Below are 13,477 nucleotides of genomic sequence, written 5' to 3'. Positions count from 1 at the left end.
ACAGTTGATCAACTTGGGGCGACGAAGGGTAAACTCACGGCAGCTTCAAATTAAACATACTGGGGAACGGCAGCCAAGAGCTCGTCCGCACGAGAGATGGAGTGATGAAATCGGTTCTCGTGCCGGCGCCGGGTGGATCGTTACATTGCAGGATCACGAGAGGTGGCGATGGCTTGGAGAGGCCTTCATCCAACAGTGGATTTTTCATGGCTGATGATGATGAAGCTTTGCCAGCACAACAATTCAGCCTTCTTTGTCCCTGTTTAATGATGCAAGCATGAATGTGGCAATGCCCAAATTTGCCAAATGTATTATGCAGCATTATTACGGTCGCATTTTACAGACCAATTTTCCTTCACGATGCACAGCGTTCCATCTTCATGAAGCAGCAGATAACTATTCTTCGGGTTTAAACATTCTCATCCACAGGAATCATATATTGTATACAAATAACAGGGTCTGTTTTTAAAATAATTTTACAGTTAGTTGATCGGCAGTTTTTGTGTCTGGTCAGCGTGAAAGAATAGACAAGAGTCGCTCAGTGAAGCGCCCTCTAGTGGAGGGCCTTCCACGAGCAGTGGCAGGAACAAGCAGTTTGAGGGCTGCACCTTTACCCAATTGACGTTAACATTTTATTTTAGTTACAACTCGGTTATTTTTGACGCAGGCGCAAGGCTGCTAATTTCGATTGCCTTCAACGTCCCACACGACGGATCCCCCTGCGTCCCCCCCCTGCACTTTAACCGGACCACATCCCCCCCACGCCTCCCCAGTCCCCTGCGCCCACACCTCAGCAACCCCCGCGCGTGCTCGCATTGTCGCCGAACAAAGCCACGTCCCCAACGGCCTCGACGTCACGCGGCACAAAAAAGGGAATTATCTGCTCGGCTGCAGGATGCACCGCACGCGCGACTGAGCGAGTTGGCATGGACGAGCAGCGTGCGCTAGTGCCGCGCACCGTCACACCGGGCTTAACAAACGAACCTTGTGGCAGCTGTTAACTCGGGCTTTTTTTCTCTCTCTACAAGAACAGCATTTGTTCTGAATTTCAATGTCGGCCGACGACTGTTCGTCAGCCTTCACTGCAAAAGTTGAAACGTGTGATTTTGGTATACGGCTTTCGATCGCTGCTTTTTTATTTTTAAGTGAACCGCTTCAACTTGTTCCAAAAATCCTGTGTTTACTTGCTTAACGTTTTCTTTACATTTCATTTGGGTAATGTAAAGAAAAGGGAAGGGCCAGTTATCACATGCATAGCAACCACAACGAAATCTATGAGCGCTCAGATTTTTCTGATTGAGGTGTTAATTTACGTCGCAGTCCTTTGCAGGTTGAAGTAGCAGTCACTGTTCACTCGTTGGTCGTTGAGTCATTCCGTCAAGTTTTTGGGTGTCGCAAAACCGACGCAGGCCAAAGCACACGGGCTGCGACCACATCGTCTCTCTTCCAGGCTCTCTCAGCACCACCCTCACCCCAAGCCTTGTTTGTGATCGTAGGGTGCCACCCAACGCATTTCGCGACTCGCTTGTTCACCACCGACATCGCTGAGGAAGAGTTTGGTGCCGCCAGGAACGAAAATGTAACAATAGCTCCAGGGATTGACTGCCATGGCGGTCACGCGATATTTTTTCGCGTTCGGATGGTGACAAATAAATACAGCGTTTATGGCAAGGTGTAATGAGGCATTTGTTATGCTTCACGCAGAAAGTGGAACGGTGAAGTAGATGGCATCAATGTTCGTATTTTAACTTGTAAAGCTTCATCCCGCAACCAACGATCCATTATTTTCTTTTGAAGTCCTTATGGCGTCAGTAGCAATTGATTAATCCAGAACATGTACACGCAAAGTAGTCAATTACACATTTTCTGTACTACCCTGGTGCTGCCATTGAAAAGAAAGCAAACAAACGGCAGTGCTCGTGTTCGGCTTCTCTCCGCCAACCGCACACACATTTGGAGAAACTCGGACGAACCTGTGGCGGCGAGTACCTGAGCGTAACCTTCGGCTTCCGCGCTGCAACTACCGTCGTCGTCGTCGGCAGGCGCCGGCCACTCGACCTCTGACCTTAGAGACGGGCCGCCCGACCTCCGCTAGCCTAGCCCCAGCGGCGAGTGCAGCGCCAGGCCGAGCGGCTCGCTTCCGGACGAGTGCAGCGACTGCGGCCTGTGACCCCCGCCAGTGACCGCCGCCGCCGGCAACGACTCCCCTCCCCGGATCTCCGTGGCGCGCTTGTACAGCTCGGCCGCCCCAGCCACGTCTCCCTGTTCGTACCTGGGCCCGGACAACGCGCGGCAGTTAAAGTAAATTACATGAATTCACGCGGCGCTCGGGGGGGTTGCCTACGTCACTATCGCTGGCATTTACAGCTCATTCATCATTTACGGGGGACACAAGTGACGTGCGAGTCCCTGCCGCAGGGCGGAGGATTCTGATGGCCGATCGAGGCCAGGTCACACTACAAGCGAGATGAAGTCTATCAGAGTGCAGAGCAAAACGGCAATCAGAAGCACGTCTTGCAAAAACGGCCAATGGAGCCGAACGCCAACAACGCAACCGCCTAGCCAAGCGTCGCCGGGTTTAAGTGTCACCGGGATTTGCAGCCGTGCATTCGGTGAATTACGCACTCCGAGCTCGAGGTGAACGACATTAAATTACGAAAAATGTCCGCAGCGCTGCCTTTTCCCGCAGTGCTGTAGAAACCTGCGGAGGGTAAATTAGGAGGCTGTAATTTTTCACATTTTAGAAAAGGATTACGCCATCACAATACCCGTTAGCCATAAATATTCCGAGTTAAGGTTCTAAGCACCATGGTTTTATAGTATCTTGCTGACCAATCGCTACGTATTTATCTAAAAAAAACGTTTTGATGTCCTTTACATAACATTTTTTTACCGCAGTCACTTTTACAAAGAGCTGCCAATTTTCAATAAATACCAACTATAAATACCAACTAAGTTATTACATATAAATATTAGTTCAGGGGAACAACATTGCTATGTAGACGATGGCTGGTAATTATTTTTTTTATAATTGTACAAAGGTAGGCCTAATTAAACTTCAGAAAAATGTGAAAAGCATAACAAATATTCACACTGATTAGAACTCTACAAAGGTATGCGCCGATGCGCGAGTGCATTTTATTCAAATTAATTTTTGCCTGTAAAATACTAATTATTTCGTGAGCAAAAAAAAAAAAACACGGAAATGAAATGTTATACTGCAGAGTGCGGAGCTCGGAGGCAGCAGGAGATGTGGCGTGCTGTGTGTCTACTGAGCGCGTAGAGGCTTTGCATAGTCTCTCTCGTCTGCTCGTGGCTACGACTGAACAAGAGTAAAATGTAATTGAACAAGAGATTATAGAAACCGAAACACATCATCTGCGGCAATAAAGTGGGTACGCACGCGACTGAGCTAGTAGGAGAACAGGCGAGTGTGCATGGATGTTTGTCAAGCAAAAGGCAACCAAATGCGCTAACGAGTAAACAAGCCAACGAGCAGGTCATTAACTAAGTAACCAAGTGAAATATTATCCAGTCACTACTTTAGTAAGGGCTGGAGCAGTACTACGGTGGTCAGCGCACTGCACAAGCCTGGTGACCTGAGACTGATTCCTGGCTACTGTGGCTAACATCTGTAGTGAGTGTTGACCGAACCGTTGTTGGACACCTTTCCCTTCACCAACCCACACCGAACAACGTGGTGAAGTATGGTCAAACAAACCATATGACTGACATAGCAAGGCGAGGCCTTCACGCAGAAGTACAGTGAATAGAGGGGATGTGTTTGTCCCGAGTAAACAGTAAAATGGAACCAACAAAGCATCTATCAAGTGGAATAGTGAGTGATGCAATTGCGTAGCTTTGAGCGGTTGTGCCGTGCAGCTCTCCGGCGACGTGTTTCCCGGTTGTGCCATGTGTTGTTTGGCACGGCGTCCGAACGAACATCAGCGCGGCACAAGCCGAGAGGTGAGTCGGTACTTGCTTTTTCAACATTTCGAAACATCCACTGAGGTGCGTACATCTTATTTTCAGGCATGTTCATCCCAAGAGGAGAATAACATTGAAATTAGGTCATCCGAGGGAGATTTACCCTACCCCAGGCATTTATTTACATGTATAACCGTTATAGCCGGGGCACTAGGGTTAATGCTTTTGCTCTTTGTCGAAGATCACCAGGGGATCCTACAAGTCCACTGGGTAGAGATAACTTATCCCCAGCCCTGTTTATCCCCGCTCTGAAGGCTTCATATATCAATAGACGCACACAAGGACCGACTGGTCAATACAGATGAATGAAAATTGCCCTTAGGAGTGTGTTGAGTGAGTGAGGCCTGTGCAACTGCCGCCAGAAGAATTTGCTGTAGTCGGGGGTTACGTAATAATTTTCAATGTAACTATGCGTCAGTGCATTGATTAACATTGATTCTTGCGCTGAGGATGCGCGCGACGAATCATGCATGTAAGAAGTAATTGAAGTAACCTGTGAACATTCTATATAGGTTAACGAAATGACTACAAATGCAGAAACTAAAAACACAGAATGTTCCAAACAAGTTGGTAAATGAGAGGCCAAAAAAAGTTCTTTACTCAAATCGCCATCCCCAATTGTGACAAATCGCTAAACTACTGGGGAAGTAAATCGTTCCATGGCTTATCCCAAATAGGCAATTCTCACCGTTGCTTTCCTCTCATAGCACAACTGGGGAATAGTAGCATTAGGCAAGATTTCCCTGGGATTGTAGGATGATATTATTGCCTATTATCATATTATAATTACAGTAATAAAACTGATCATGCAGGGGCAGAGCATGCGAACCTCAGCACGGCGAGGTTCCGCAGGGTCTCCGCCACGCGGGGGTGCAGGGGCCCCAGGCTGTCCTCGTACGTGCGGAGCGCGCGCTCGTACAGAGGCAGGGCCTCATCGTGACGCTTCTGGGGACACGACGTTTCAGACGCGCCATCGCCCCGCGAACCACTCGCACCATCGCCATGACAACCAACCGTCGTCATCACCATCATCGCCGCCACTCTCGTTATCACCAGCACCTTTATTCAGCTTTATTATTTGTTACATTTCACCTGTCTTTAAACCCTCAGAGGACAAGAAGCAGAGTAACAGCTCGCTGTTGTGCAAGGGTGCCACCATATTTGATTACGTAAAATGCCTACCATCTAGCAAAAAAATATATAGCATAATCACAACGTGGGTAATATTTGTTTTAACTGTGCACCGATGTAGATTACAGACATCGTACATGTTTCTTTATATGTTAAATTACACTGGCAATTCTATTTTATTTCGCCTATTGTATGACAAGAGTTTTTTCCATTTATATCGTAGAGGCCTAGACCAGGTTTAGACTCGTATAACGCCGGCCAATCTCACTGCAACTATGCAGCACAGTGCTAAAACCATGACTCAACTACTCAAAACCACACACACGTGCACTACACATATACAATTGATGTCAACCACACACTACTCACCAGTTGGGAATAGACAACAGCCAAGTTGACCAGCGCTGTGGCCACACTGGGATGGTTTGGCCCAGAAGCCTTTTCTCTGATCTCAACCGTCAGCTGGTAGAGGGGTAGAGCCTTCTCCAGTTTGCCCTGGGCGATACTCACAGTGGCACAGAGGCCGTTAGAAAAGCAGCTAGCTCCATCTGCCCTACTCAGGACGAACAGCAATGTGGTATAATGGCAATTCCCAACTTGATTTCCTGAGGAAGAGCTCTATATCTGAAGCATATGGTAGATATGTCAATTTATGCATAGTCGGTTGGCCATTTGCATATAATGATGCATTGACTCATCGTTTTAAACATATACATGTATCAAATAACACATGTGTGTATATGTTGTATGACAATATATGATAGGAAGTTAATTTCGAACACAACGAACTTACTTCCCCCGTCTGTCCGTTCATGATATTGTACGTTAATTTCCCATCATCCTCAGCGTGCTTTTAATCTTTACAGAGTTCATATGCCGTTGATTCGCGTGACCTCTGCAGCCACTAGAGGCGTTTTCATTCGCCACAATATAAAACAAAAATACACATTCTTGAACAGAATCGCGAGGGCGCGCCACCCATCTGTTGCGTGCGTAATTCACGCGCTCGCCTACCCACCCCCCCCTCGGCGAATCCAGAGGCAGCCGTCTCTGCATCCGTACCCCCTTCTTGTAGAGCAGAGCCAGCTGCTTGACGGTGTAGGCGAGCGCCGGGTGGTTGCGGGAGAGGGCGCGCTGGCGGTTGTGCAGCGCTCGCTCGTAGAGGCACTGGGCTCTCTCGTTCTCGCCGCGTTCCCCGCACAGCGACGCCAGGTTGTTGAGGGACTGCGCGCAGTCCGGGTGGTCCGGGCCGAGCACCTTCTCCCGCATGGTGAGCGAGCGCTGGAAAAACAACTCTGCTATTCTACACACGCACACACACACACGCGCGCGCACGCACGGAAAGAAAACTTCAGGTGAAGCGCACTTCATTTCCCGGGCTAGGCTCTTGAAAATCCAGCCGCATTAGTTTTGCAATTTGTCACATGGCTCAACCCAGAAAAACCCAGCTACCCCCTCCCCATACGCCTTGCAAGTCCATCGCCAAAACTATCGCCATCCTCCGCAGGCGTCGAACTACTTTGGCTCGCTCATCCAAAGGGGCGTGGTTAATTCCAATGCTCGATGTCGGGCCCTCTCCTCCTCCTCCGCTTTACATCACGTCATCTGTCCATACCACGGGAGCCTCGTCGCAATCAGCAGAGGGCATTCCTGTGTGGGCTGTCAAGTGGCTGGGCTCTCAATTTCGGTCAGATGTCAGCCTCCACCTCCCCCCGTGATGGTATTTCTCCAGGGATATCTGAAAATATCATGCCACTTGTTCCCTTCATGCTCCCTTGGCTGCGTGAAGCTCATTCATGGCCTCCAGCCACCTCAACTGCTCAGCTGCGGTTCATTTAATTTTTTTTGCAAAAGCAAGGAGGAGTAGGCCACGGGAAATTGAACTTTTCTTTTGTTTGAAATCTGAATTCCATCCACTTATAGGGCACACATCTTATTTTCTCACTGTGTTATCCACAATTAAGTTGCATTCACAGACAATATACAATGTAATGCATCGATTCATTAACTACATGCCAATTATTGATTAGCCATGGCTGTGAACAAGGGTGAATAGGTCTCCTAGCTTCAGCACAAGGACTTTACGTCCCAGCAAGCAAACAAAGGCACCTACGTCAGATATTTCAAAAGAATGAAATTACAATAAGTCATCTTAAAAATTTTGCTCACAAAATATCACGCCATGACTTCCTCTCTAAAATACACTGCAGACCCTTTACATTCCAGTGTAGCAGAGAAGGTACTTTGATATTTCCCCAAAGCCAAACTGGCAGTAGGCAGAATGTGAAATATGCATTGTATACAGTGGAGCTGAAACACTTCCAAGGCAGGAATTCCAAATTCTTTCCATTACCTTACTTTGACAAATTGGAGAATGGAGAACATACTTCATTTTATCACAGCACAATGAGCCAATGCTCGTACACCCAATGGCTCTGTCCGGCCTGCACTACCGCACACCCATGCCACCTACCATACCCTGCCATCCATTCTCCCAGTATGTGTACGACCCCAGCCAGCAACCAGCATTTTCATGATCATCATCACCATGATCTATCCATTGCCGGATGAAGGCTTCCCCGAGTTGTTGGCATCCCTCAAGGTCTCATGAAGCGACAATCCATCGAGCTCCATCTCTGTTGGCGGATGAACTCCATGGCGAGTTCCCTCCTTTAACTGCCACTCCTTCGTGATTGCCAACCACCAGCAGTCACAGTTCCGGCGATATGGCCTCCCCACGGACTTGTGGCCAATAATTTAGTTTCATAGCAAACAAATATTCTTTCTTACTCCTTTTTCAATCCTCGTTTCTGAAATTTTTTTTTAATCGGCACAAACTTTTCATGGCAGGATGCTCCTGAAAGAGAGTCTTGGTGCTCAACAATGATTTCCTGGATAAATAAAGTGTACTACCTACGTAGACATGACACTGGTCATTATTACACTGGTCATTATTATCATCACCATTTATTATTTACACCACGCCTCCGATGTGGTACATTTTGCGGCACCAGAGAAAAGGGGCATTTGAGATCATCACTCGGTAAGCGAAGTGACTGAAGACAAAATAAAATGTGAATGGTGCAGCGCTGCAGTTGCATGCTCACGACCCCTACTTGCAAAAGGGCCTCCGCTAGAGATGGCATTTGGACTACTCTTACACGCTGGTCAGACGTCTTGTAAGACGCATCCTTACTTTACCCCACCGCATGCGACTTGCTGATTGAATAAGTAATGCTATACTGCTCGGTGGGTAGGGGCGTTTAGAAAATTGACCATTGTTTGACAACTGCCGTGCCGGGAAATGTATGCAAGAATGCATGTTGAACTCTTTTCGCACCGTACGTAGCTAACCGTGCTAATCGGAGGTGCGGGAAAGGTCAACAAAATAGAACTGGCGACCTCAAGATTTGCTAGTCCAGCGTCCTAACCATTGCACCACGGCAGCATGCCCCCCCCCCCCCCCCAGTGTCAGCAGGTGTTGCTGGCGATGTGAGCGTGCTGGTGCCGATGGTGCCGGCTGCTACGGCGGGGCGGCTCACTCGGGGTTGCCCTGCAGGTAGTAGAGCACCCCCAGCTCGTTGAGCGAGCGCGCCGCGTCCGCCGACTCCCCGCCGGGGGGGCCCTCCTCCAACTGCAGCAGGCGGCGTCGCAGCAGCTCGAAGCCCGACTGCAGCGACGGTGGTCGCAGGAAGGTGGGGGGGGCAGGAGGGAGGCAGCGGGGAGGGGGCGGGGAGCGCGGGGAGGGAGGAGAAGACGGCGAGAGAAGGTTACAGAGCATAGGTATTAATTATAATAATTAGGTTGATTTGATGATCGCGCCATTCCATTAGCGCGAACGCTACTATGAAAGTGCGATGTTTTATGGACGGACGTAATCCAATTAACTAATTTGCAGGTAGTTTTTTTTTTTGGCACATTTGAACCCTGACGCCAGAGTCCACTTTTTTTTCCAATAATGTCACGGGATCTTTAACATCCTTCGTGAAGCGGACGGAGCGTGTTTTTATCGGTCAATACACGCACAAGTATTAACCAGGGCGGCCGCCGAGTCAAACCTCTGAGCTCAAACCACGAACTTTCTGCGACACGCGGCAAAACGCGTGACCGCTCGGCCATGCGACCGCTCCGGCGCTTGCTCGGGGTTCAAGGAGAAGGAGTTAGCGCCAGGGAAAGTGAAGCGGAGGTGGGGAGCGGGAATAAGAGTTCACGTTGAATGAGGGTTGACGAAAGTGACAAAAAATGTTTTACATTTACATTTTCAGAAAAGGCAGACGTCAGATGGGATGCAAAACAAGAAGATGTATAGGAGATTAATAATACAGGCAGCAGAGAGAGATGAGAACACAGCAGCACAGATACGATATGCATTGTGGAGCACAATGCAAGAGACAGCAATAAACAAATAAACAAAGGCTCTTGAAGCACACAACTGATGTTTTCTCGGCTATCATTATAGTGAAAGGATGGGCAGCAGTGGAGAGGGGGGTGGTAGCTCGTTTTAACTCTCAAATACAAACAAAAAAATGCTTTGAATCGTGGCAATTTCTGACATCAGACACAAAAATTATATATATAAAGTTGGTGATCCATTTAAAGGAGCCCCAGGATGTCTAATGACCCTCTGTGGGCTCGCCACAACAGGTGCCCAAGTAATTGTGTCAGCGATGGCTCCAGATCTTGCAGAGGAGAGTGGTAAAGCTTTAAGAAGTGGATTAAGATTGATGGGAGACGTGTTGAAGCTTTGAAAATAAATTGTTGTTTTCTCTCTGAATTCTCCCTATTATTATAGCGGGGTATCAATACATTGATTACCGTGCAATATGTAGCAGGATATAAAACAAGATTTTTTTTTAATGCGGTGCGCTTTCACAAGCACTTCTGGTTGTGGTGCTGGAATTTAATTATTTGCAAAAAGCGCTCCCGTGACTACAGCAAGGGCGCCGGCCTAACTGGCGCACACCAAACATTGGAGGTGACATCGCGATAAAGCGAACACCTGCCTGTGTTGTTGCCTTCCAACTACGAACTGCCTGCACTGATCACCGTCTCTCCTCTCTCTCTCTCTTTCCTGTAATCTACAGTTAAACACGCACCCATGCTTGAAAAACAAATTAGACTTACCAGCTCATTATGTGGGTCAGAAGGTGCAAGTGATGCAAGTGGAATGAAAGAGATCAAGAGGAAGGCAGCAGAAGAGGTGCAGGGAGTGATTTGGTGCGATTGGACCACGGTGGCCCGAGGAGTGGAAAGAGAGACGGCGCAGGACAGGGCAGCGTGGAGAAGGTTGGCAAGGACAGCGGACCCCCCCCCCCCCCCCAACGTGAGTGGGACAAACGCGTGGAACAAGAAGACTTATCAGCTCGAGTGGTTCACCGTTGGTTGACGTGGAAACGCACTGCAAATGAACAAGCCACGTGACGTTCCCCCCCTCCCCCCACCTCCTCCCCACGAAACCACAAGGAGAGAACGAATTGTGACAATTCAAGGTAAAAATCGGAGTTCAAGTTATATTCTCTTTGCATATTTATGCCACGGCGATCGCAATCCTTCCATTCACGTCTCGTTTGCACAAATTAACTTGTCCCGTTTGCCGAAATATGAAAGGTAGAATATTACGTGCATCTACGTGCAATTTAATGCGTGTATCGCGACGATAAGAATCGATTAGAATTGATGAATCGATGACATCACTGCCTCTGGAGGGTGGAGGGGAAGGCAGCGCAGAGCATGCAGGCCAAGAGAGACGACGTTAAGCCTCCTGGCTGATTGGCCCAGTGGTTGGGACGTTTTGGCTGATTAGCCTCGTGGTTCCGACGTTTTTATCACTTTTTTTAAAATTAATTACTGGTTTAGTTCTACGGGGGTTTAACAAAGTGTGCCATCTGCTATGAATTGTATATTAAAGACTCAAGTGACTTCCTTCACGGCGTGAGGTTACCATGTGCAGATGCAAAGCAGTGTTGCCAATGCAAGTAAATATTTACTCTGTTACATTTGATGCACGGGTATCTACGTGCCCCTTTCTAATGACTCCGAATGGGATCTCACCTGGTGAAACAAAGGGAAAGGAATTGAAGACCGCTTTCAAAAATACACCTCTGCCCACTTGTACGTCTGCTAAATCGGGGAGCCAATTTGTTCCTTTGTCACAGCAAGATGGGGGAAATTATAAAATGAGAGAAAGAGGTACCCATTACCCCGTGTCACCATTTTAATAAGTGCTTTTAAAATGAATTCCGCGTCTGTGAGAACGAACATACCCAAGAGCACTGTGTCCAGGAACGCAACATTAATTAGTGAGATGCATCTTGGATTCGGCAATAAGGAAAAAAAAAATGCTCTTTCAAAAATACAATAAAAAGCAAGCCATCTGCACCAATGTATAATTCTGTCATAAGATATATTCTCTTAGAACGATATTCTTCCCTCCCCGGAGGGCATTTCCCTGTAAATGTACGGGACGGCTTCAATGGATCGCGGTGGGCGGCTCGGTTACCACGTTGCCCCTCTCGGCTGCAGCCTTCTGGCGGATCTTCAAGGCTTGTCTCCTCAGGGACTCGGCCTGCTCCAGCCTGGAAATGTCACACGGCAGCAGAGATATCCCCCCCCCCCCACGCACTTTAGTGGTGGCCAAGCTGCGGCACCGTCACGTTTCCACACCAAGTGAGCGAATCCAACCCGGCAAGTGGGAGCGGCAGTTAGATGTGACCAGAGCGAGGTCTGTTGCGTCGCGTCACGTGTTACGTAAAGAGAGGAGCAGAGCGTCCATGAGCATCATCAGGTCATACGCGAGAAGGAATAGAATAATCAGGCCTCATGGCTGATGGTGATGGTGGAGGCCTTCATCAGACATAGATATCTCAACTCTGGTTCTGAACCGCCACCGCCCGCTACACTTTAACCAAGCTGTACGGACCAGCGTGGGGGGTGAGTTTGGGTTGTGAAGAACACCCACAAGTCGAGGGAGGTCTTCATCCACCAGAGGATTGATAGAGGGCTGCACATATTGTTTTAGTAATAGATCCCCTACTTTTTTTTAAAATCCTCATCGTAACAAAAATGTTATACATTGTTTCTGGTTTATGTTGTTATATATTGTTTCTGTCATGTGTTTAAATTCTATATTTTGAATATTTATTTTTACTCAGGGACATATATTTTCGGTTTATTTATTTTAACCAAGGTCTCCCTTGAAAAAGAAACTCCTGGACTCACCAGGCTCTTGCTTGGTTTAAATAAAGGCCATCAATCACTAAAGCAAAACACACACTTTTGTTATAATTATTGAAAGATGGCAGTACTGGCTCAGTGTTCCAGCATAACCACCACCACGGAGAAAAATCCACAGCGGCCACGGGTAAGAGAGAGAACACGCAAACTCCAATTATACAGCAGGTCGTCAGGGGTCGGGATCGAACCCACGAACGCCTGTATACCGCACGAGGTAGTCAACATCTCGGTGCCGCCACTCAAAGGTGCAGACGCACACCGCCTGCAAGCGCGGCAGCTACGCCGGGTGCGACTCGCGCCGCTCACCGTCCGTGCTTGTGGTGCAGCGCGGCGAGCGCGTCGAGGTGTCGCGCCACGCGCGGGTCGTCGTGCCCGTGCGCGTTCTGCACGAGCGCCAGCGCCTGCTCGTACAGCTGCTGGGCGGGGCCCGGCTTGCGCCACGAGAGGTAGACGGCCGCCAGCCGGTGCAGCGTGCCGGCCACGCTCGGGTGGTCCGGGTCGAGCGCCGTCTCGCGCAGCTCCAGCGAGCGCTGCAGCATCAGCACCGCCTGCGCACGTGCAGAAATGCGTCTCTTCAGTCGCTCGCTCACCGGTGCTCAGTCGCCTACTTAGCACGCTTCCATCGCTACCGTCATGGGTACTGTTCCCGCGAACTGCACTCACCGATTCCCTCCAGTCACTCTTTAACGGACACTCAGTTGCCTCGTCATCACCCTCCTCCTCCCGAGGACGCGGTCTACCAGACTGACTGTTCAATCTCGGCCATACGGTGTTTGACCACCATGCCACGGGTTAACCAATTCTCTTTCTGCATCTTTCCTCGCACTGCTCGACTTTGGAATTCCCTCCCAATGTCTCGATGGTAAAACAATATAGTCCCCATGAACCCACGTAGCAAAAGGGAGGCACTCATCCAGCAGTGGATTGACAAAATGTCTGTACGTGTACTCTGAGTTCCTCCAAGATTCAAAACACCACTTTAGAAGGAACAAGATGAACAACCAAATGCAGACCCTTCCTGAAAATAAGAGGATAAGGCATGAGGCTTTCGTGGATAAATCATCCACTGAACACAACTATTGTATGGAGACATTATTCATGGTGGCTACGCATGCCTGTAATCCAG

The 13,477-nt window shown here is 48.7% G+C and overlaps 1 protein-coding gene across 2 annotated transcripts in view; it reads right to left on the bottom strand.

Annotated features, from left to right (window-relative positions):
- Positions 1–773: 773 nt before the first annotated feature.
- Positions 774–13,477, bottom strand: part of NPHP3 (nephrocystin 3) — a 52,757-nt gene continuing 40,053 nt past the window's right edge. For both annotated transcript variants that reach the window (XM_078598301.1, XM_078598300.1), the window contains exons 24-30: positions 12,658–12,899; positions 11,618–11,693; positions 8,661–8,788; positions 6,181–6,421; positions 5,488–5,613; positions 4,817–4,932; positions 774–2,272 (exon numbers count right to left, since the gene is read on the bottom strand). In XM_078598301.1, coding sequence (XP_078454427.1) covers positions 2,092–2,272; positions 4,817–4,932; positions 5,488–5,613; positions 6,181–6,421; positions 8,661–8,788; positions 11,618–11,693; positions 12,658–12,899 — 1,110 coding nt within the window. In that variant the 3' untranslated portion in view covers positions 774–2,091. The remainder of the gene's footprint in view (positions 2,273–4,816; positions 4,933–5,487; positions 5,614–6,180; positions 6,422–8,660; positions 8,789–11,617; positions 11,694–12,657; positions 12,900–13,477) is intronic.

The sequence above is a fragment of the Lampetra planeri genome, chromosome 10, assembly GCF_965212315.1.
Source record: "Lampetra planeri chromosome 10, kcLamPlan1.2.h2, whole genome shotgun sequence".
NCBI lineage: Eukaryota > Metazoa > Chordata > Hyperoartia > Petromyzontiformes > Petromyzontidae > Lampetra > Lampetra planeri.
This window is presented reverse-complemented; position numbering and strand designations above follow the sequence as displayed.